The sequence below is a fragment of the Thermobia domestica genome, chromosome 3 (assembly GCF_964235325.1).
Source record: "Thermobia domestica chromosome 3, izTheDome1.hap1.1, whole genome shotgun sequence".
NCBI lineage: Eukaryota > Metazoa > Arthropoda > Insecta > Zygentoma > Lepismatidae > Thermobia > Thermobia domestica.
The window spans coordinates 214,036,863-214,060,727 of NC_137456.1; the positions used below are offsets into that span (position 1 = coordinate 214,036,863).

At 36.6% G+C, this 23,865-nt stretch overlaps 1 protein-coding gene across 1 annotated transcript in view; it reads left to right on the plus strand.

Moving 5' to 3' along the window:
• The first annotated feature begins 5,460 nt into the window (after nt 1-5,460).
• LOC145680954 (uncharacterized) overlaps nt 5,461-23,865 on the plus strand; it is a 420,869-nt gene continuing 402,464 nt past the window's right edge. The window contains exon 1 of the mRNA XM_081752166.1: nt 5,461-6,340. Coding sequence (XP_081608292.1) covers nt 6,226-6,340 — 115 coding nt within the window. The 5' untranslated portion in view covers nt 5,461-6,225. The remainder of the gene's footprint in view (nt 6,341-23,865) is intronic.

Genomic DNA, 23,865 nt, shown 5'->3' on the forward strand with positions numbered 1-23,865 from the left:
CGTTGGACATTGCCCGATCCTTAACATAACCCCAGAGGAAAAAATCAAGTGGGGTTAGCTCAGGAGATCGTGGAGGCCAGTGAATAGGACCTCGACGCCCAATTCATTTATTCGCCATACGGTGGTCCAATAAGGCTCTGACCTGGCGTGCGTTGTGTGCTGGAGCACCATCATGTTGATACCACATTCTTATACGTTCAGCGAAAGGAATATACTCTAACAACTCCGGGTATAGTACATCACTGATAAATGCGGCATAGGTATCACCAGTAAGACGTCCATCAAAAAAAATATGGCCCAATGATATGGTTACCAAGGATGCCACACCATACATTAAGAGACCACCGATGCTGATGAGCAACTTGTCTCTGCCATAGTGGATTTTCCCTAGTCCAATAATGCATATTATGTCGGCTTACGTGTCCTGTGTTTGTAAATGCAGCTTCATCGCTAAACAAGATGGTGGATATGAAGTTGCGCTGTCTGTTTGCCATACCTTCCAACCATAGACAAAATTGCAATCTGGCATGAAAATCATTGCCAGATAGTTCCTGATGTAAGATGATATGATACGGATGAAACATGTACTCGTGCAAAATACGCACTACAAATCCTTGGCTAACTCCACTGGCCTGAGCGAGGTGTCTCGTGGTAACCTGTGGGTTTACATGCACTGCTGCCAATATTCCTGTTGCACGTTCTTCATTGGTTGCAGAGCGGTAACGACCCATACCTCGTCCCCGGACAAGACTACCATGTTGCCGCAAACGTCTCTCCAATCGCAGAAATGCCATGTGAGATGTTTGTTGGCGTTGGGGATAGCGCATTGCATACATTCGTGCCGCGTTACGATAGTTTCTTCTACATTTGTCCAACACCAGCAACATATCTACAGAATGATCAAACACCGCCATTGCTCTATTCAAACGCTACCCAAACTAATAATATTAATGCGATAGTGTTCGTTTCCTTGTACGGAAAACTTATCACCAAAGTTGATAACCCGTTCTTTCTACGCTTTTGAACCGTTCAACACACAACTACAGCCCCTACCTACAATATCCACACTGTCACTTCCCTTTAAGTCACTAACACTCTCACTAACAGCTAGGCAATGTAATATCAATGATGATTTTACGTTCAACACTACTACTCAACAAGAAAAAAATAATACCATACTATTCACAATGCATGAACAAACAACACACAGGTACACTCAAATGTTCTCAGTAGAACAATGAAAATCACATTCCCCGTCCCCTGTGTGAATGCAATATACAACGTTATCGTTGTACTATGTTCCGAAGGCCATCGGTTCCATTCCCCAGGCAATGACGTTGACGGGCTTTCCTTACTCTAACTGGGCACATGTTGAGATGTTGCCTACAAGTAGGGCCTAATAGGTACCTTCCTATCCCTTTCTCATAGGATTGTAGTGATTGAGGAACGACATCTCTTTGCGCATACGTATTAGTATTATTCATTGTCTTATTATTTTCATTCATATTATTATTATTATTACTAGTTTTATTTTTTCGTAGGAGTATCCTTCTTCTTCTTCTTCTTCTTCTTCTTCTTCTTCTTATTCTTCTTCTTATTCTTCTTCTTCTTCTTCTTCTTCTTCTTCTTCTTATTATTATTATTATTATTATTATTATTATTATTATTATTATTACGTTAACCCTTATAGGTCGATTTTGCCCCCGAACATTTTACTTGTTATTCACGTACAGTATGATGATGCAACCTCGTGTTCGACATATTTTTAGGCCTGTCTGTATTGTACATTGACTCTTAACACTTTTATTTGATGCAATAATTCGCGGGATATTGGCTTGTAACACTCACTTTGAACACTGCACTTTCTACCTGAATGTGGAACCATTTTCGGCGGCCATTTTGCAACAGGCTTGCCCGAAATCAAAACATTGTTTTTACTAAGCTGTTTGGTTTTCCATAATCTATCAAACAAGGTATCACTCGACCTATATTCAGATTTGAAATTTTAAAATTGGTCCCGGGGCCCCATGATGGGGCCCTGGGGCACCACGACAACACCATTCCACGTTGCCTATGGCGTTTACCTTTTTCATTTTTTGTTTCATGTTTTTCTACTTAGCCGTTTCCGATTTATAAGTACTGGAAATTTTATCTGCTACAGGACCAATTTTGGGGTCTATCTTGAAAACGGTGCCCCACATAAAAATTGTTTCCTACAAAAATTGTTCAATTTTTCAAGCTCTTTCGAACGAGGTATCACTCGACCTATGTTCTAATTTGAAAATTTCACGTTCACCCCCCTCTCCCAAAATGGGGGCGAGGGGAAACCTAATGTTTGACTCATTTCTTAGGTCTCTCTGTATTGTACATCGTCTCTTAATATTTTTCTTATATGATGTATAATTCGCGAGATATTGGCTTGTAACACTTATTTTGACTCACCCTGTATATGTGCACAAAATTACAAGTTCGTGTTGAATTCACCCCTGTTCGTTGGGCGATTTCATCACCACGCCAAGTACAATCAAAATCCAATTTTTCATTCGAAAGTTAGTATGTATTCAGAACTGGATCTCCTATCAAACAGTGGCTTAGTGGGCGGCACATGGCTTAGTGGAAGCCGGTGGGTGTAGCCGAGCGGTCTGAGGCGTTAGGGTGATGATCGTGAGGTGAAACTCATTGGGGGTTCGAGTCCCTCTGAAGAGCAAGGGTGGAATTTTAACTGTCCTCGATGTTTCTGTGTTCGTATCCCTGTCGTGTCTAGTAGTCCTGAGAAGTGGTTAAAATAAAAAAAATAGTCAGGAAGTTTTTTTTTTTAAAAAAAAAAAGTGGTAGAGCGCTCGCTTCCGGTGCATGGGGTCCTTGGTTCGATCCCAGCTCGCGCTAAGTGAATTTTGTGGTGGACAAACACCGTGTGCGTGGATTTTCTCGGGGTTCTCCCGTTTTCTCCCACTTTCTTCATTCCACTATTTCACCCATTTCTCAACATAACCATCTTCTTTAGCCTAGATTTCATTTCATTTTTTTCTGAAAAGTTAGTCTAATTTTAGAGGTTGTTTTACAAATTTTACTATAGTTTATTCTTATAGTGAGTTTAGACCCCCCAAAACTTTGGACGTCTTCTAAAATAAATTCCTGCGTACTTGTCTGGTGATTGATAACAAAAGAGATATTTAAAATATTCAGTTTAAAAGAAATCATATGAAATATTTAATTTAACGCTTCAATCGAATGATTGAAAAAAATAGTGTAAATATGAAAACATTGAAATGAGCACAAACACAGCTAGATGTCAAAAATTATACATTGATATAGAAGTCAGTGTAAAAAAAAAAAAAAAAAAAAAAACGATCTAGATGTGTATCAATAGTATCAATAGATATGTTAGGTCTTTCAGTTGAGATACCAGTGACATGTTAGACTTGGATAAACAAGACGCACAGAGGTGTGTACTGTAGCTGGAAATAAGTCGTGTAAATCAAACTAAAGTTGGTATTGCTTGACAAAATAATTCTATATTTTCATTTAATACATTTCAATTTGTCTCGATCAATACAGTTGATTGCTGTATATTATTAAAAAAATAAAGGTTAAAATCTCGTCGTATGCATTGAGAACTAATTCCATTTCCAAGTAATAGCGAAAGACGAAACCACTACAAAAGTCAGGTACACCTTGCATAACACGAGTTTTGCTCTAACGCGGTTTTTATTATTACACATTTAAACCAATTGCCAATAGATTTGCCAATTCATTAAAAAAAATAGGCAATATAAGCATTAAATCGCACTATGTACAGTGGAAAATGACTTATAGTATAAGTCGAATCAATTGGATTGGATACGAACATAGTATCCCTTTCAGCGCCGAGGCTGTATGAGAACGTCTTCAGCACCTACAGCTTAATGTGGGATCTGAATCACATGAGCTACCGTCGGGAATCAAATCCGTCTCTCCCGTGCTACAAGCGAGATTCATAAGTCCGGCCTATTATTCGCTTGTAATACGACAATATTAACTACAACTTAAGAATGTGGTGGCTCAGTGGTAGGGATCCCTCTTTCGTTCCGAGATTAAATATGTTTGTAATGGATAACATCGTGTCCTTAGTTTTCTCGTGGTTCTCTCTCTTCCTCCTACATTCTCATGCTATTAACTGCTTTCATAGTCATTCGCTTTCATTATTCATTCTTATTTAACGAACATACATGGCTTCTCTCAGCTGGGAATAAGGAAGCAGTTGTCCCCCCTTGGATTTTAGAAGGGTTCTTAGGAATCCATGTTAAAACATGCTAATTTTCTCTCACATACTATAAAACTTTACATATTTATATTAAATATTGTATTATGTGCATGTGTGCATCAAAGTGAAACGAAATCTTTGAGTTTTACGTCCCACAGTTATGCAGGCTAGACTAATGGAGACGGTGATGATGAGAAATGAATGAAATGGTGGAATGAAGAAAATGGGAGGAAACGAGAGAAGCCCGAGGAAACACGTTTTTTGTCCACCACAAAGCTCACTTGGCGGAGTCTGGGATCGAACCCGGAATCCCAAGCACCAGAGGTGAACGCTCTACCACTGAGCCACCGCGAACCCACGCGTGCATTAAAGTGTGTGTGATTCACGACTTACTTGTGTTTTGGTCTTTTGACCCCGTTGTAAAAAATCCTACGGGCATCCCTGCCTGCATAGTGTAATCACTGGAAGTAAAATAGAAAGATTTTGTTTTTCACTTATAATTGGAGAAATACTTTTTAAAAACTTTTATGTGTTAAAAAGAATTTTCTGTATTATTTAGAATATAATTTTTACTTTCATGTTTAAACTTGTTTATTAAATCCTAAATTTTTATTAGACTTAGAACAACGCGGACTTGCACAGCGTGGACACTTCTTGAAACCAATTAGCCGCGTTATGCAAAATATTTCTTAATTAACAATGCTAAACAATATCGTCTGGAACGATAGTGGTTGATTGGTTAGTTAGGAGTTTAAGGTCCCTTTTCAGCACGGAAGTTATGAGACATGAACCAAGAGCTTAATGTAGGATCCGAACCACATGTGTTTATACTCGGAATAGAACCAGGGTCTCCCATGTAGAAGTCAAGCAAATTTATCATGTAGCCACCCAGAGAACTCTGGAATATTTATGATAAGTGAAAATAATAGGCCTGTGATAAAATAAGAGGTTTTCAACGTTGTTATATGATATATTTTAAGATTGAACTCCCAACCTTGCACTCTAGCTTTTACCAATGAGATACGGTGGCACCTAGTTATTTTAATAGTAATTTTGTAGTTATGCCTTTTTATTGTGGGTTTGATTAATCTGTTTTACAGCACCTAACGCTTTTTTTTTTTTTTTTACTTTTTAACCGCGAAATCATAGTCTTCCATTAGATTCTTACCCCTCCCACTAACTGCCACTCCACCTTCTTTCCTCCTGAACCGTTATATTTAACACTACGTGTTTTCACGTTTACCTGTTACAATTTTAAGCAACGGAAGAAGGGAATTAAAAAAATAAATTAAGGAAAAGTATTTATCCAATCTATATTGTTTATTTTTTCTCATGTCTTTGTATCACAAAGTGCGCACAACACCACATCACGAGAGATGAGGAAAAGTGAAGTATATACGCTGGATACTTGTAATGTGGTCTGTGGCGACCTTGCAACAATGCTGTCGTCATACTACACCTGTCGGCTGTATATGTGTATGTGTGTTTAGAAGACTGACTCTTGACGGACCCTGACGCGAGGCTAGCCCAGGTAGGAATGGCGGGAGGCAGGAGGCAAGTGAACGGTCGGGGATAGCACGGTTCTATACTCCTCACAACTTCCCCTTCATTGGAATACAGGCCGCAAGGTAGTGTCGGCTGACTGAGGTACAGTCGAGAAGAGTGATTCGCGAAAAAAAAGTGATGAGAACGCATACTCTGTTGGTTTCAGAAAGCTACGTTCGTTTTGTGTATGTGTAAAGGAAAGACATGTGAATAAATACGTGGAATCAAATAATTTTGTGAAAGTGTTAATTATAATAATAAAGAAAAAAAGCAGTGGAGTTAATAGTGATGTTTATATTTGTTAGTGTTTATTTTGAAAAGTGTTGTTTCCAAAGATTTGTTCCTTACCGTTTTGTGTTGATTAAATTTCCCTTGTTGAAATAATAATAAAGCACCATAATAAGTTTTAATAATATTTATCCCAACACCATGCGGACATGGATAGGAGCAAAGCACTGTATTCCACTTCGGTTGGATGCCTAGGATTCCTCTGTTTTGCTGTTGCTGCTACAGCTGTTGGACTCCCGCTGTGGGGATACTACGAAATATACGGTAAGTAAATGTAATCCAATCTCTTCTATAGAAATATACAAACCTTTCCGTTTATTTATCGATCTCCTGAACAGTGTTTCAAACCTTCTCGACGCCTATTCTTCATTAGAAACACGCCATTCTCTTCTATCACATTTGATTATTTTCGTTGTTCTGTCGAATGACGTATTTTCCTCCCTCTATGTTGTCTTATGTTTGCGTTCCTTGGGATACATTTGTGACATGGAGACCGAGTGACGCCAGCGACTGTTTTGCTGGTTTCCTCCCGGATTCTGACAGTCAAAAGAGCCAACCGACCAACCAGTCAAAGGGTTTTTGTGTGTGGGTTTATCCACCACCACTGCGCAGATGCCAGAACATTCGCGATAAAATTAGGGAAATCGGTTAAGAAAGAAAGCAGAAAAATGAGAAAATTCAAGAAGTTTTGAAGGGTGTCGTGTGACACTCTCTGGATGCAGTAGTAGGCGTGGCAGGCAACTTTTTGGCAGGTTTCTCTTTCGGTAAATTAAGTGCAGTACTCAATTTTAGAATTATTCTTCACTACAATAGAATTGATTTCGGAAACTTCGTAGATTTTGTTTTCCCTTTAAAGGCATATTTATATATTGAAGAAACTATCAAGGGTTTAAGTACATACATAAAACGAAGATTACAATTAAATTACGAGGAAACATAATTATCGTATAAGTTGTTAAAATAATTCGAATAGGCCTATGTAACGTTAGGAGGAGATGAGATCCGTCTTGGATAAAAGTTCCACCAGTGTCGCTGGACGATCGAATTCGATTCAAGGTGGGAAATCGCGTTATTTAAACTTTTAAGTTAAAAGCTTACTTGATATAGTCTCTGTGATATAAAAAGATATCAAACAAACAAAAAGACACAATGTAAAGTGTACGCGAGTCCACAGACAGTAGTGATCCAGGGAAGAAAGAGTGAATAGTTGCTACCTAGTTTCTGAAATGAAATATTTCATTTTAATATCCCACGACGATTATGTCCTTTAGGCTAAGGGAGACGAATGATCCAAGCGAATGAATGATGATGGAATAATTGGTGGAATGGAAATTTGCGAGGAAAGGGGAGTACCTCGAAAACACCCATGGACACTTACTTGGCCAGGCATCGAACCAGGGGCCCTTTGCACTAGAGGTAAGCATTCTACCACTGAACCACTGTGTTCCCCACCTAGTTTGTCAATTGTGTTGATAGGTTACTACGAAAATCCTTACTCGTAACCATACAGTATAACTGGTTTTAAGAATGAGGGTGGATTAATGGACGTTTTCACTTCTAAAATTACTCTCCTCTCAAAATCACAAGTGCTGTCCCAGTAGCTATGATAAAATCCCATATCCGTCCCCTTCAGCCTGATATAAAAGTGAAAGATTTCATTATATTTCTTAACCCATATATTTAATAAATTAAATATTATTAGCTAGAAAGTGCTGTACTGTATTTCGTCCTTGATCAGGAGATGATATAACTGCTGTCAAATTCATTGATTTTCATTTTAAGGTAAAGAACTCGAGAAAGAACAGAAATAAACTCTTACCAAGATAGTAAAGTAGATCACGCGATTGCATATCCTTTTCTTTTAGGCAACCAATATTTCTTTGCTACAGCACAAGTTGCATAGAAGCTAGGGAATGTTATGGTACCCGTGAAGATGTTACGGATTTACTGCATTAATAATTCAGTTGAGATATTCAGAATTCAAAAATTTGCTTTAGTTCAAGATTTAGTTCAAAGACGGATGAACGTACCAATAATTTAGACGGAGGTTATAGCTTTAAGGATGGTTAGGGCAGATATTTGACTGTGTTGATCGTTTCAAGTGCATAAAATAAATTATTATTATTATTATTATTATTATTATTATTATTATTATTATTATTATTATTATTATTATTATTATTATTACTGCTAATAATAATAATAACAATAATAACAATAATAATAATAATAATAATAATAATAATAATAATAATAATAACATTTCATAACACACAGCAAAATATATTTAGTACTCGTGTCAATTGGAAATAATTTTGCCTGTATTCTTATTGGTCCGTAATAGGTAATGTTGTTTCAGGAGTGCTTAATTTGATTGATTAATGTATTTACTTTAGACAAGTTTCAGTGTGTTCAAAGAGCGCGAGGAGAGAGTGTAGCAGAATGGTGGTGCAATGGATCCCTTAATAGATTCTAGTCCATGGAGCTTGTGTAATAGTATAATGGACATCTTGTTTTTTTTTCTCGCGATTCTCCTGTTTCCAGCATGCCATTAATTCTTTCATCAGTGACTTCTATTTTCAGTTCGTCCCTTTAATTAAAATGTAGGGTATGAAACATTAATCTCGAGAACGTAGAGATAACATTTCTTTTTATTCTTCTTCTTCGATGTCTGTCTAGATCAACCTTGTGATTTTGTAGAGAAATTATTTATTTAATAAATACTAATACATATTGTATTTCATATCGGGACATCAATTTTTCGCCTAATGTAGTTTTCATTCTATATATACTCATACTTGGCTTGACGCCCCCGCTTAAAAGCTGAGATACAAATCATATAAACTCCCACCTAGAACTACTACAAAACTTATTGAAAGATGGAGGGAACTTTTGTGCCTGTAAAGAACCTCCTCTGCCTGAGAGTTTGGTGTCTTCAAGCAAATCCTTTATGCTAACTAATAATTCTAGTGTTGCTGAACGTCAAATTTTAACATTTTTATGATAAATAATTCTTACTCCTTAAGAATGTGTTCATTATTTACTTATATATTAATAACTGCATTTATAAAAGTAGTTGAAATACCAATTCTTTGCTCAGAAAATAGGTTTATGGAAAATGTTTGAATCATTCGCTTTCGCCTTAGGATGCATATTAGATTTGAAATGAAATGGTAAAATCCTTGCTCAACCATTAGTCTTTATGAGAAATTTAAACAAGTTTTCCCCTTCCTTAGGATACGAATTTCAATTAAAATTTAACGACAAGAATCTAGTTGACCAAGGTTGTTTTTTTTTTTTTTTTTTTTTAAATGATTGTAAACGGTTCAACCACTTTAATTTTGCCGTTTTATAACTACAAAACGGAATTTTAAAAAACTCGAGAAATTACTTCCTTTTCTTTCCTTTAGAAGCGGAATTTTTGAGAAGATATTTTAAATACCGGGTAACGAATTTATATACAGCAGATTTAATCTACCTGACTTGACGGCTTGTGAGGTACTCTTTATTTAGTATAAATTCAAATTTCCTATTTTTTTTTTCCCTTTAGGTCGGATTTCAATGAAAGTGACTAGATAAAAACTTGACCTGAACCAAGTACTAAACGATGTTCAAATATTCATTTAAATAGGACACATAGTATGGATTTGGGTGCCGAACAAACACGCAAAGTTAAATTCAGCTTTATACACTATGTGATCAAAAGTATCCGAACACCTCCAAAAACATATGTTTTTCATATTAGGTACATTGTGCTGCCACCTACTGCCAGGTACTCATTATCAGCGACCTCAGTAGTCATTAGACATCGTGAGAAAGCAGAATGGGGAACGTGGTTAGGTGATTGGGTGTCACTTATGTCAGAAGTCTGTACGCGAGATTTCCACAATCCTAAACGTCCCTAGGACCACTGTCTGATGTGATAGTGAAGTGGAAACGTGAAGGGACACGTACAGCACAAAAGCGTACAGGCCGACCTCGTCTGTTGACTGACAGAGACTGCAGACAGTTGAAGAGGGTCGTAAAGTGTAATAGGTAGACATCTATCCAGACCATCACACAGGAATTCCAAACTGCATCAGGATCCATTCCAAGTACTATGACAGTTAGGCGTGAGGAGAGAAAACTTGGATTTCATGGTCGAGCGGCTGCTCATAAGCCACACATCACGCAGGTAAATGCCAAACGACGCCTCGTTCGGTGTAAGGAGCGTAAACATTGGACGATGGACCAGTGAAAAAACGTTCTGTGGAGTGACGAATCACGGTACACAATGTGGCGATCCGATGGCAGGGTGTGGGTATGGCGAATACCTGGTGAACGTCATCTCTCAGCGTGTGTATTGCCAACAGTAAAATTCGGAGATGGTGGTGTTATGGTGTTGTCGTGTTTATCTTGGAGGGGACTTGCACCCCTTGTTGTTTTGCGTGGCACTCTCACAGCGCAGGGCTACATTGATGTTTGAAGCACCTTCTTGCTTCCCATTGTTGAAGAGCAATTCGGGGAAGGCGATTGCATCTTTCAACATGGTCGAACACCTATTCATACTGCACGGCCTGTGGCGGAGTGGTTACACGACCATAACATCCCTGTAATGGATTGGCCTGCACAGAGTCCTAACTTAAATCCTATAGAACACATTTGGGATGTTTTGGAACGTCGGCTTCGTGCCAGGCCTCACCGACCTACATCGATACCTCTTCTCAGTTCAGCACTCCGTGAAGAATGGGCTGCCATTCCCCAAGAAACCTTCCAGCACCTGATTGAAAGTATGCCTGCGAGAGTGAAAGCTGTCATCAAGGCTAAGGGTAGGCCAACACCATATTGAATTACAGCAGTACCGATGGAGGGCGACACAAACTTGTAAGTCATTTTCAGCCAGGTTTCCGGGTACTTTTGATCACATAGTGTATATAAGATTTCAAATACAACTACTAGATACTGGAAACATTAACGATGAAAACTGGAAAGGAATTTTTGGAAGGAGAGGCTTGTACTTTTAAAGGAAGAATTAACTACATCATTTACTTTAAAAGCCTGGCTGTGGGAAAAACCCAGACACAATGTTTGGCTGCAAAATTCCAACCCGAGACCTCTCAATTATGAAGCAAGAATTCATAATTTATTCCTTCTGGAATAACGAAAATTGCATTACAGCCTTAAACATTTATTAAGATTTTACTAAAAATGCATTCGAGAGCACAAAAGAAAAAAATAATCGAATTTTTGTTTTCTGACAAACTGCTACTTTGGCATCCGCCCGATATGACTGAAGCAATCAGAAAAGTCAGATCAGAATGTATCTGTAATGCATGAGTTTTGCACTGGCTGAGGAAGGAATACTGTGGGAAATTCAGCAGTTAGCGTGTCGTCATAGAATTTCCACTCTTCGTATCTCCAGTGCTGTGAATCGTGGAAGGCTGAAATATCTAAAAGTCTCTGGCAGTCAGTTTCGTTTTCCCTTAATCGGCTGTAATCACGTTATACACATGCTCATAGGAATGCATTAAATGGTCCAATGTGTAACAAGGTTTCAACTCTCCTTTTTTTTTTTTTTCTTCCTGCTTTTAGTCGAATTAAGCTTTCGAGTTTCAATAAAGAAAGCGCTATCAATTGCTGGAAGGTTTATGAAAGAACTGTAGCTCAAATATCGGAAATTGTGACTCATATGATTGAGTTGAGCGACAAAGAGATACATTTTTTAAAAAATCTCTCAAATTCTTTCTATATTAACATTCACTCTAACGCTTTTCCAATGACCATGCAGAAGTGACGATGCGGAACGATCCAAAGGGCTTAACGATAGTGCTTTACTTCATACAGATTTGAACGTGGCTAGTTTAGTGTGTATTACACAATAGAGATGACAACAAAATTCTTAATTCAGTTAAAAAATAATCGGTAAAGGAAATTGGAGCTATGTGAAATAGAATAGGAACGTGCTTTATGGTAGAGAAAAAATCAAAAGAAGTGACTATTCAAGTGAAATTCTTTTGATCACTAGTATGGTACTAATTGGAAATCTGCGTAATTTGGCCAACTTTTTGTGACAGCGGGGTGTGATGTTAAACCTTCTACATTTTCATGGAAAGTGCATATTTTACAAGTTAGTGATATATCTTTGCAACAATCGTTGTTGAGCCTGACGCATGTTTCGGGGCTCTGTACACATACTGACAAAACTATCGGTCATAAAATGTCAAATTTCTCAAGACTTCTATAAACTAAGACGTGATTCTCATTAGTTGCTTCAGGGTTGCCAGATAACGTTTCTTAAAATGTCACAGGTCTTTTCTCTCTTGAGCGCCCACCGTTAATCACTTAAACGTCATTTGGGGAGGGGAGGGGGCCAATTGCCCCTAAATTTGAGAAAAACACTTTTTTAAAAAAAATGTATATATTAATATATAAATAAAAACGTGAAACTCTTTGGCGGTGGACAGTCTTTCTACCCCTGGCAACATCTGAAATGACACTACTGATTTTAAAACAGTATAATAATCGGGAATAAAAAAATACACTATAAACAATGTGACATGTTTGTTATAATTAACATTTCGATAAGGTCAAATACAATATATTAGATTAAAATTGGAATTTACAGATAAAATATTCACTTCGTAACCACACAGAAGATAGCCTGTGGACAGGCAATACTTCGAGAATAGTAGTATCTATTATCATCTGGAGCAGTGGCGTTTTTAGGGGGGGCTTCCGGGCTTAAGCCCCCCCGAAATCTTACTTACTATAGTAAAATATATGAAATATCTTGCAGAATTTTCACATTTTCAGGCAAAGCCCCCCCCCCGAAAGTTAGCAAAGCCCTCCCCGAAACAAAATCATAAATACGCCACTGATCTGGAGTATTATCATCATTCGTATTAAGCATCTCAAATTTATAGTCCGATAGGGAAACCGTAATTTTATTTTGCCATCACAGGCTTAAGTCGTGTGATATAAAAGCACTAAATTTGATATGATTCTATTTAGTACTAAGAAATTTAATATGATATGTTATTAATCCACCACATGTAGTGGCGCTGCCTACAACAAACATAGATTAAGGAACTTATTTAAATGAATAGTTTGTTTGTCTACGTTATTGGGTTACATTTAATGTCCCTTTTCAGCACAGATGTCACGCAACAGTGGCGTAGCCAGATTAATAATTGTCATGTCGAAAAAATGCGCGAGCGCATACACCAGTATGTCGAATAATCTCGGCGCTCGAATAATCTCGGTTTCCAACAACATTATTTCTGTCATTCTAGATCAGATATTGCTTTCTTCTAATTCAAATAGCTAATAACAGAATTTGCTGCCATGAAACTTCGAAGAGCATTCATTTGATCATTTGATGATTTTAAGTTAAGGTGGTCAGCGCATCGCAAATCCTTTTGCGTTGTTGCTAGTTATCTCGACTTCTTTCATTCAAGAAGACCCCCCCAATTGTCGACACTATGTATAGTGAACGAGGCACTGCCAACACCATCTCAATTTACCTATAATGCACTAGCCAGTGCCAAATACTAATTAAGCACTGAAAACAGTAGGTTTGGCTATTTCCACAGGGAATCAAACATGAAACAACGCGCAACCAACACACGCACACTAACAATTCACCTTGGCATCATCTTGTCATTATTAGGTTTATTTAATTACAAACGTACAGATACAGCCTTACTAATTTACACTGGAGTTATTAGCACTCAACAACAACAAAAATTGGAAAGTAAATGAAGGAAGTATTTAAAAATATTATCCCTACATTTTCTAGTATAATTTAGAAGAACACTGGAAATACCACAATCAATAGAATCGGTCATAGGATCGAATCCAGTAACTCTCAATTGAGAATCAAGATCGCTAACCACCGGTATATGACTGATTAAAGTTTTTACGAACGGAGACGGAAATAAATTTACTAAATGTAATTTTAAAACTTAAAAACGGCTTCTCTGAATTTTAGCAGTTTCAAAGCGAAAAATTTATCCCTGTTTAATTGAGATTTCCAGCGAACTGAAAGTGACTATTGCATTCACGTTACTTTGTGACACCTGACCTATATTTAAAACTAAGCACTAAGGTTTGAACGATCTTCATTATGGACACAAATATGTGGTGCTGTTTCTGGTACCGCTACTCATTACATGCAATGACGAAATAAAGAAGAATGTTCCGTATTTTGTTTCATACCCTATGTGGGTTTCAATGAAGCATAACAAAAACATTGTTAAAGTCCAATATTTAACGTTCAAAATATTTTACAATACAGAGATCGTTAATTTATTACTAGCTTTTAAGAGTAATACCTGGACAGAGGCGTCAATTTAGGCTGAAATGCCACTCTCTTAAATGTATATATAGTATATGTAGTATATATAGAGTATATATACTATTACTCAATGTTATGCTTATATAATCTACTTTTAATACTGAAGTTAAAAGCCTTTTAATTCAAGTAGCCCTCCAACTGTCTCATCTGAATCGAAACTATAAATGCGGCCCTATTCACATTCTAAGTGGGAACCACGTGCTTCAAAGGTACTTATGATAAAATAAGTTAATATTTTTTTCAGATATGTAAACTCAAAGTTTTGATTCGAGTTTGTATGAGGTGGTTTATTCTTTCTCAACAATAGTCTATCTACGTTTCACCTTTCTGTTGTGAACGAAGATGATTATGTCTTAGAAGTAATAAGATATGTAGAAAAAAGCGTTTTGTTCTTAAATTAATTGACAGATACAGTATTACCAACTTATATTTTTCTCGTTAGAAATCCACATTTGATGGGATCTTAAGCAAGTTCGTTCTTAACAAACATTCTATGAAAGCAAGTATTGAAAAACATATAGTCTACTATGTTTTCTACCAATTCCTTAATTTGTATCTTCATAAATTTTATTCCATTTTATTTAGCGAAGTTGATTTACAATAGGAAAAGATTGTAACTGACCTTCATTGGTTATGTCATAAGATTTAAAAAAAACTATAAAGAAAATATCTACGAGTATTATGTTAGAAACTATAATTTGAAATCATACTTATGAAACAAACACACACACACACACACACACACACACACATATATATATATATATATATATATATATATATATATATATATATATGTTATGTAGTATTATCATCTGTGGATAGAGATGTCACGGACACGGACACGGACTCGGGTGTGATATTTTATATCTGCAAACCTATAGTCAAGACCGAAGAGTTACATACAACATCAACATTCCTGGAAAATACTACGCATATGTAGTGAAATTACAAACTAATTTATCTTTTCTTTTGAACAGTAAAACTGTTAAAAGACCACGCGCGGAGTGTCAGTGAGTCTAATAGGCTAGCTAAGGGGTGGCCAGCAGAGCTGAGCTTCTGTTACAACCTTCTTCCCCCTGAAACTCTAATTTATTTGTTTAAATAAATATATGCTCATTAAGTAAGCAGTTAAAAATGTCAGGTGAACTCAGTTAGCCTTTCCCCCCCCCCCCAAAATATCGCGCCCCACTGTCTTAATGCTTTGGCTACGGGCCTAGTCTAATATTGCCATCATTATCTCCATTACAGAGTTGGCCGCTTTCCACTGTCACCAAGAGGTGCGAGGAGACTGACTATTCTTTGCTTGAATAACGTTACCCTTAGATTCTGACCTTCGAAGAAAACAGTTGGTCTTCTTTGTGTACAAATTACATAAACAGTTTTCCGAAGAACAATAGTTGTCGATCTATGTGCAATTTTGCTGTATTAAGTGATATCTGAACCACTATCTAGGTTTATAATTTCCTATCTAAAGCGTTGTACTTCTATCCGGGTGTAAAGGTGAGAGCACAGACACCTAGGGTTGCCAAATTTCATAAACGAAAAACCGGGACACCAGTATCAGACTATACGGGGTGATTCACAAAATCCGTAACAGGGCCTTAACTCAGGTCCTAGTGCACCAAAATGTTTGAAACAAAAAAAAAAAAACTTTTATTACCAAAGTGCATACGAATTCACATGGTGGTGCTTCTAACATCAAGAACTGGGAGCTACACGAGCTCATTAATACTTCAATGGAAGGATTTCCCCATGCTGCAACTCAAACGGAATAGCAAATAATTGATTGAAATTAAAGCGAAGGACGAAAGTGAAGATGAGAAAACATACGGTGCAATTTTCGAAAACAGTGGTGTCTCGGAATACCTCTATTGGGGGGCGGCCAACTTCAAAATGTCAAATAGAAACGGGGATCGATTTGGCTTGCACTAAAAGAAGCACTAAATATTTTACCACTTTCATAGGCAATAGTTAATGACAGTTGGTATCGTATAGCTGCTAAAAAAGCTGAGTTTTGGGGGAAAATATAATGAGATATGATTTATGATGCTAAATTGGGGTGAATTGGTTTACGTCATACTGCAAAATATTTCGAGAAACATCGGACGAAAAAATGTACGAAGTAGAAACTTACTATTTTGCAGGGGGAATTTTACATATACTAAAATCAGCCTCTGCTTCTCCACTTAGGGTGGGACGGAGGGAAACTGAAAACTGATATGGAAACCCCGTCATTTTAATTGCAGATTCGGGTTTTAGGGAGGTTCTTAGTGGTATCTTCAATTAGGTTGACTAGATAGGAGTTCACTGTCTTTACTGTTCACTGTTCACTGTAAGCTACATAAAATGCAGACCATTTAAGGTGGAATTTGACGTTACCTTATTTATTAGTTGCAAATTTTATTTGAAATTAGTTTATACTAATATGAAAACAACATAACTAGCGGTTAAAGCCCGTCACCAGGAAAAAGACGTTCTTTTCTATTGAAAGTGATATTCAAGAAATTATTGTCATAACATAATGCTTCCTCTTGAATATTTTTAAAAACCCTTTTTTCTCCTCTGGACGAAACCCGTAGGACGAAAGAATGAATGTAATTTTCAAACTCCTTGTTGTTTCTTTAGTAAAATCAATTGGCTACACAAATCTTCCGAAAACCTTCCGTTTTTAGGTGTGACATAGGTTCTTGCACGTTGATTTTTTTCAATTTGAAGAACGGAAACCGGGAAAAGCAGGCGTCCCGAAAGCCTTTTTCGGGACAGTTAATTCTATCATTGAAAACCGGGACTGTCCGGGAAAACCGGGACGTCTGGCAACCCCACAGACACCCCAAGTGAGTACTGTAGCCGTGATGAGCGTATGAGATTGTCCATAGTACAATAACTGCCAGCTTGAGCAGCGATCCTTGAAATTATATATTTGTTTAAATATATAAATACTATTTAACGTTCAATCTACATGTTAAAACATTAACGTTTATACTGTAGTAGCCAACTCCTTTCGATGATGAAATATCGAAAGCCATAAGTAGCGGCGCCGATTTCTGTATACCTTTGAAAGGGAGGCGTTCAGAGATGTGCGTTTCTTTGTTAGTAATGCAAGCAATGGCCCTGGGGTGAGCAAGGAAACTAGGCGCGCCTAGCCGCTTTAGCACTCCAGGATCGGCGCCCTGACCACAAGCTGTAGAAACGTGTCGTCTTCGACGTTTTGTGTAGATTTGCCAGTTCTCGTTGACTTTTTAAAAAGCGCACTTATTTTTCTATTCATCGTTTTAGGGGTTGTTTTGTGCGCAATAGATAACATTATCTCTAGGGCGTTGCTAAAGTTGATTGATACCCTCGTGTTTAGGCAACCAGAAGAAGAGCGATGTATAGTGGGTTGACGGACGTTGCAGGCGCTTTACTTCAGTTCGAATAGCAAAACCTATATGTATTGTATGCTGTCAACTTCCAAAACCTGTAGAGCCGCAATGAGGGGTGCTCAATTATGAATTTATCAACAGCATCATTTCAGGTTTTTCTTGGGAAGGGGAAGAGGGTAAGATTGTCCATCAACACAAAGCTTTCAAGTTTATTTTTTTTTAATTTTTATTATTATTATGATTTATTAAAATGCACGTGTTTCTCAAACTCAGTGGAACCCATTGTCCCCCTGCCCTCCCCAAATCACGACCCTAGGATTTATATATTTAAAAAATCTATTTGACATAATCTATTATTTCTCCAAGTTTGCGATATACTCCAACATCTATATATTAAAATGTTGCACTTATATGTTTATCTATAGCAATTCACTCCCGTTATGATTACAACTGAGAAGATCTGTTGTGAACCTGGTCATCAGATGGCTTCTTCTTCCACCTAATTGCAAGTAGTATTGCCAACTCATACGTTAATAGAGTACAACTGTAATTGCGTGATCGGTCGATTTCTATAACTACATTTATTACCACGATTTCAGCAGGAGTTACCACTCACATAAATTATTATACACCTGAAATAAATCTCTCCTATAGCGGGAAATCACTGGTTTTAAGCTTTTGAATTTTACAAATTAGTGAACGTTCATGACACATACATAAATAAAGGTTGATTGAACGAGGCACAAGGATCACTGACGCATGTGGAAATGCTTCGTAGTTCTCGGGTGCCTTTCCCTGACGGAGGAAAAAAGCTCAACAATAACAACACATATGATTCTTAGCTGTGAAGAAGGAAGTCCTACTTTCAGGAAATTCCACAGAGTCTATTTATATATTTGTGTGTGTGTGTGTGTGTGTGTGTGTGTGTGTGTGTGTGTGTGTGTGTGTGTGTGTGTGTGTGTGTGTGTGTGCGCTTCAGGTCCAGCAAAGTTTCAGTATTCAACGGACAATTAACGAAAAATTAGTGGAATTCCAATTTGTTTCTTATGAATACCAACGGTCACACGAAGGCCTGCAGCAAGAAGTGCTCTTTCGGAACGGTGTTCTGAACAAAATGTTTGTCACATCTGAAAGTAAAATATCTCACTTAATAGATCTTCAAAAATTTTAAAGTATTTTTTTTTTAATTAAAAATGAAATTACGTTCCATCCTTATCTCCTGTAGGCAGAAGGAGACGAATGATTAATGAAAGTTCCGTGGTGTACAGTGCAGAGTTCCGTGGTGTTTTACTGATTTCCTAATTAATTTACTTCGGTGACTTTCCTTGGTGGAACAAAAATGTTATAACAATTAGGATCTGGATGTTTGTGAAATTATCTGTTTGGGGACACATAATCACTTCAGAGGCCTGAGAAACAATAAGAATTTCATTATTAATATGAAAATTTGTATTTGTACATACAGAGATATGTTTTTCTAAACTACGGTTTCATTTTTCTACCTAGTACCTACACTCCTTCTGGATTCGACTACGATATTTTCAGCAGTTCCTCGTAAATTCTCTCTCTCTCTCTCTCTCTCTCTCTCTCTCTCTATATATATATATATATATATATATATATATATATATATATATATATATATAGAGAGAGAGAGAGAGAGAGAGAGAGAGAGAGAGAAAGAAAGACGTAGCATATAGTTACTAGACGAATGTATTACTTGTAGCATACGCGAATTCAATTTATGTTTAGGCTTCAAAAGTTTCATTGAAAAATATTTCATGTGCAGACGTTACTTATTTGTAGTAACAAATTTTACTTGAAATAACTTTAATTTATAATCATATAGGTCTAATATAAAAACAGCAACGAAATACACAATGTAATGTAAAATAAGTCAAACGTAATAAATATGTCATTTCTGGTATGCAAATAGCCGCCCCCCCCGAAAATGTATCTGCCCCTCCTTTGCCCCCCTAAGATCTTAAATTGGCGTCGTCACTGCTCCGCAACCAGTAAGCTCTCTACTACTGAATGCCCTTCTTCTGTTTGTTAGTTGAAGAAATACTAAACAGTTTAACAGAAGATGTTGAAACTGGCACTTTGTGTTTCTTAGATTTATTAGACAACCTATACAAAATCAATGATCGGATAGGTACTAATAATAATTTACAGTTAATACTGATTTAGATGCCGTTATTACTGTCTAAAATGTTAACCAGTATTTTATAGTGCATGAAGATTTGTAGTATGAGTCCTGCAGAAAAGATACCATTGCATTGTATGCGCTTCTAATGTGACAATACTTTTTTTTTTTTTTTATAGCTTGAATCAATTCTTACATTGTGCACTGTTTCTGCCATGCGAATGCTACATGTAGCACGTATACTGTGAACTCCGTAATACAAACAAGGTGTACATTATTGATTATTGCAATACTGTTTTAGTTAAAATTATTCCTTTTGTGAAGAAATCACTTGCAAAAACAATTTACAGTACATAATAGCATTTATCGTTATTTACCATTTAGTTAAGCTGATGAAAGCTGGTGAAATACAATAAAATGCAAAGAAAGAAAGCATACAACAACGATATATGTGCGAAGGTATATTTTGCATTCCAAACCTGTAAAACAGTTGTTTATAGCTTCCTTCGTATAGGTATGTGTGATTGATTGCATTCAATTCCAATTGACAACAAGCTTAACAAATACCTATTGTAGTTTTAGTATTACCTGACCAACGAAGGAGTGCGGGCGGCCGATTTTGGAACTAAAATGCAAGCAGCAGTGTTTCTAACCGGATTACTTGTAATCAATCTATCACAGTTCTTTTTGTGCTGTTCATAATAATCAACTTCACGCATATGCTCAAGTCTAGGGCAGATCCAGGGGGCGGGGTGATCGGGACGATTCCCCTCCCCCAGGATAGGGTATTTTTTATTTTAAAAATAAAACCTAAAAATTTTCACCTTTGTATTATAAATGTAAAATAAAACCTAAAATAGGTAGGCCTTACTTTTTTTTTGTTTTACGTTGCAGAAGTCAAATAAAGCATTAAATTGCAAGAAATTACTTACATTGGCGTTCTTGCTAAAAAAAAAAAAAAAAAAAATGTCCACCTTCGAAATCTCAGGTGGCCATTTCTCTTCTAGAAATTGCAGACAATAGCTACTTCTCCTTTTCTAAAGTTGTTTTACTTTTATTTGCATTACACTCTTACCTTGATTTGACTTCGAACGACCTCCCCCCCCCCAAACATTCAGTCTGGATCCGCCCCTGGCTCAAGTTAAGACAATCAGTTTCAAAAGTTATTGAAGTTACTTGCAGAACATCTTAAGTAACAAGCAAAAAAACTACTACAACAAGAATACACCCTCCATATTAACTTGCGAACAAGCTAGCGAGCAGCGTTTTTCAGGCTGCTCCTGTTTTATAATGGCATCGAATAAAACGTAATCAATTTTTATACAATCTGCTTAATACACGGTAGAAGCTCACTGAATTGTCAATTGTGCTATGTTGTTCTTAAATTGGTAATTTCCATTCATATAGCACTATTCACAATACATCTGCATTACTGCAAGAATGGTTTGCTACAACCACATAACTTACGGCGTTCTTTATAAAGCGGAAAGAGATTAAGCTATGCATAATATCCAAACTGCAACTTTTAAAAGCCGTTGGATACACTGCAGAGTGAAACTCTCCGCTCCCCTGTCCCACCGCGCTTGCCAAGAAACTGATGTAAACACAACAGCAGCGCCATCCTTCCAAAACCGCACTGCTATCCTGGTCAGGATATACCAATAACACTCCTACACTCCACACATGACAAAGGATATTTTTCTGGTTTTAAAAACATTACCAATTGTGTTGAATTACAGCATAGTAGTTAAGTATTTTTTCTTTCTTGTTTCTGAGTTGCTTTATTTCCTTCTTTTGTGTTGAGGAAACGTATACTATTGATTGCTGAAGGCAGGACTGCTTGTGGCAGCTGTGTACCTATTTGTTCACCTTGGAATCAACAAAGATTAAAGGAGGGGGAGAAGAACAAGGAATGTTAATAATTTCGACAACATGAAATCACTAGAGGCAGTTCTCGGGAAGAATTACTTTCTTTCAATTTGTCTCATACACTGAAATTCCCTTTTCTTTCATTCAATTGACAGCAGTCAAAAAAAAAAAAAAAAAAATCGAAACATGCATTCAATTCAGCCTTTAGGCACGATGATAATGTGAAGAATGTATGTATGTCGATGCTAACTGCGATGTGACATAGTAATCCAGTTACGCGCTAGGAATTTCCAACCGTTGTTTTATTAATAGAGATAGGTTATTGACTGGGAACACGGAAGAGGGTATGATAAATATACTATTGTTGCTTGTATTTTTATTATTATTATTATTATTTCTTTTCCGTTGCTTTTATATTTATTCCCCTTCCTACGAACAAACTCTCTCAAGGACACCACATTTGCAATTCAATTTAAATTAAACAACTAAAACACTTTTAAGTGAGCTGCACTGAAATGGTGTCTTCCTTGATCTTGACATTAAGTGATGTGTTTAAAATGTTATAATATAGGGTTTATGCTAAGGGCGTACGCAGGGGTGGGTTCTGGGGGTCCGGACCCTCCCGAAATCCCGACTTTTTGTAAATGTAGTCTACTTTTAGAGGCAAGTTTAGAAATTTTCATGTAATTTAACCTCAAATTGTATTTGGACTCCCCCCGAAACGCTTTAAACCCCTCCCGAAATAAATTCCTGCGTACGTCCCTGGTTTATGCATATAATATTGGAAGGGTCATATTCTACTTAACGGCTTGATAATAATAATAATACGAAAGATAATAATAATAATAGTAATAATAATAATAATAATAATAATAATAATAATAATAATAATAATAATTCCACATTGTCTTTGCTAATACTGACTTACATAGAGCTATTTATTCTGTCTGAAGAATGATTATTCCAAATTTTACTTTCTTCCTTTTTTCTCTCTCTCTCTCTCTCTCTTTCTCGCTCTCTCCCTCCCTCTCTCTCTCTCTCTCTCTCTGTGTGTGTGTGTGTGTACATCATGTCTGAACGCAAAATTTATATAAATATTTTAACACAGCAGCACCATTTCAGCTTTTGCTTTGGGAGGAGAGGAGAAAAATTTCTTCACCAAGATAAGTGAAGTTTCACGTTTTTCATTACTATTACTATTCTATTGATTACAATATCCAGGGCCGGCTCTACCAAATGTGCAGCACGTACATTGCACGGAGCGGCAAGTTGCGAAGGGCGGCAAAATCTGTCATAACTATATTATTTAAAATATTTCTTGTTGGAAACAGACTTCATGATGATGGTAGTTAAATTTACTAAGCTGACCTATTTGAATATTACATTCATAAATCATGTTTAGGTCGCATTACTTTAAGGTCACATGGACCGTCCTAAAGCAAATAGTGAAAGAAATCTCATCATGAATTGCTTAATTGTTGTCCAATACAAGAACTCAATTCTAGAACAATAGCGAACACCTGTTCCATTTAATTAGTTATCACAGTTTTGATATGAAAACTAGTCTTGACTTTGTCACAAACAAGTTCCTTATCATTTAAGATGGAAACTTATTTTTAATTTAACTTTCTTTTTAACTTAAGGAAAATCAAGAAATAACAATAAAAGAGCTAGTTGCACTTGAATTGACAATTGATATATTGAGATTGAAACTCGATATTGAATTCTATAAAAAGGATTACCATCTTTCCTCTGCAGCTGTGTTTGCTTTATCTTTCACTAATATACCAGATTATTGTTTAAAGAAGAAAAATAGACACAACGAGATTGTATTTGTAGTGTTTACGCAAACAGATATGCATCAAAACCCATAGGACATTCTGTACACCTACAAGAACGTTACGAAAATTTACCATTTGTACTCCAGAAAATTAAGTATGACAATGATCAGTGGGTCATGTGTGGTGATCTTAAGGTAAAATATCGATGATCAAACTATGTTATTAAGTTACATATTTGTGATATATTTCGACATATACTACATTTGGTACATTGCCATTTGCAAACAAGTCTG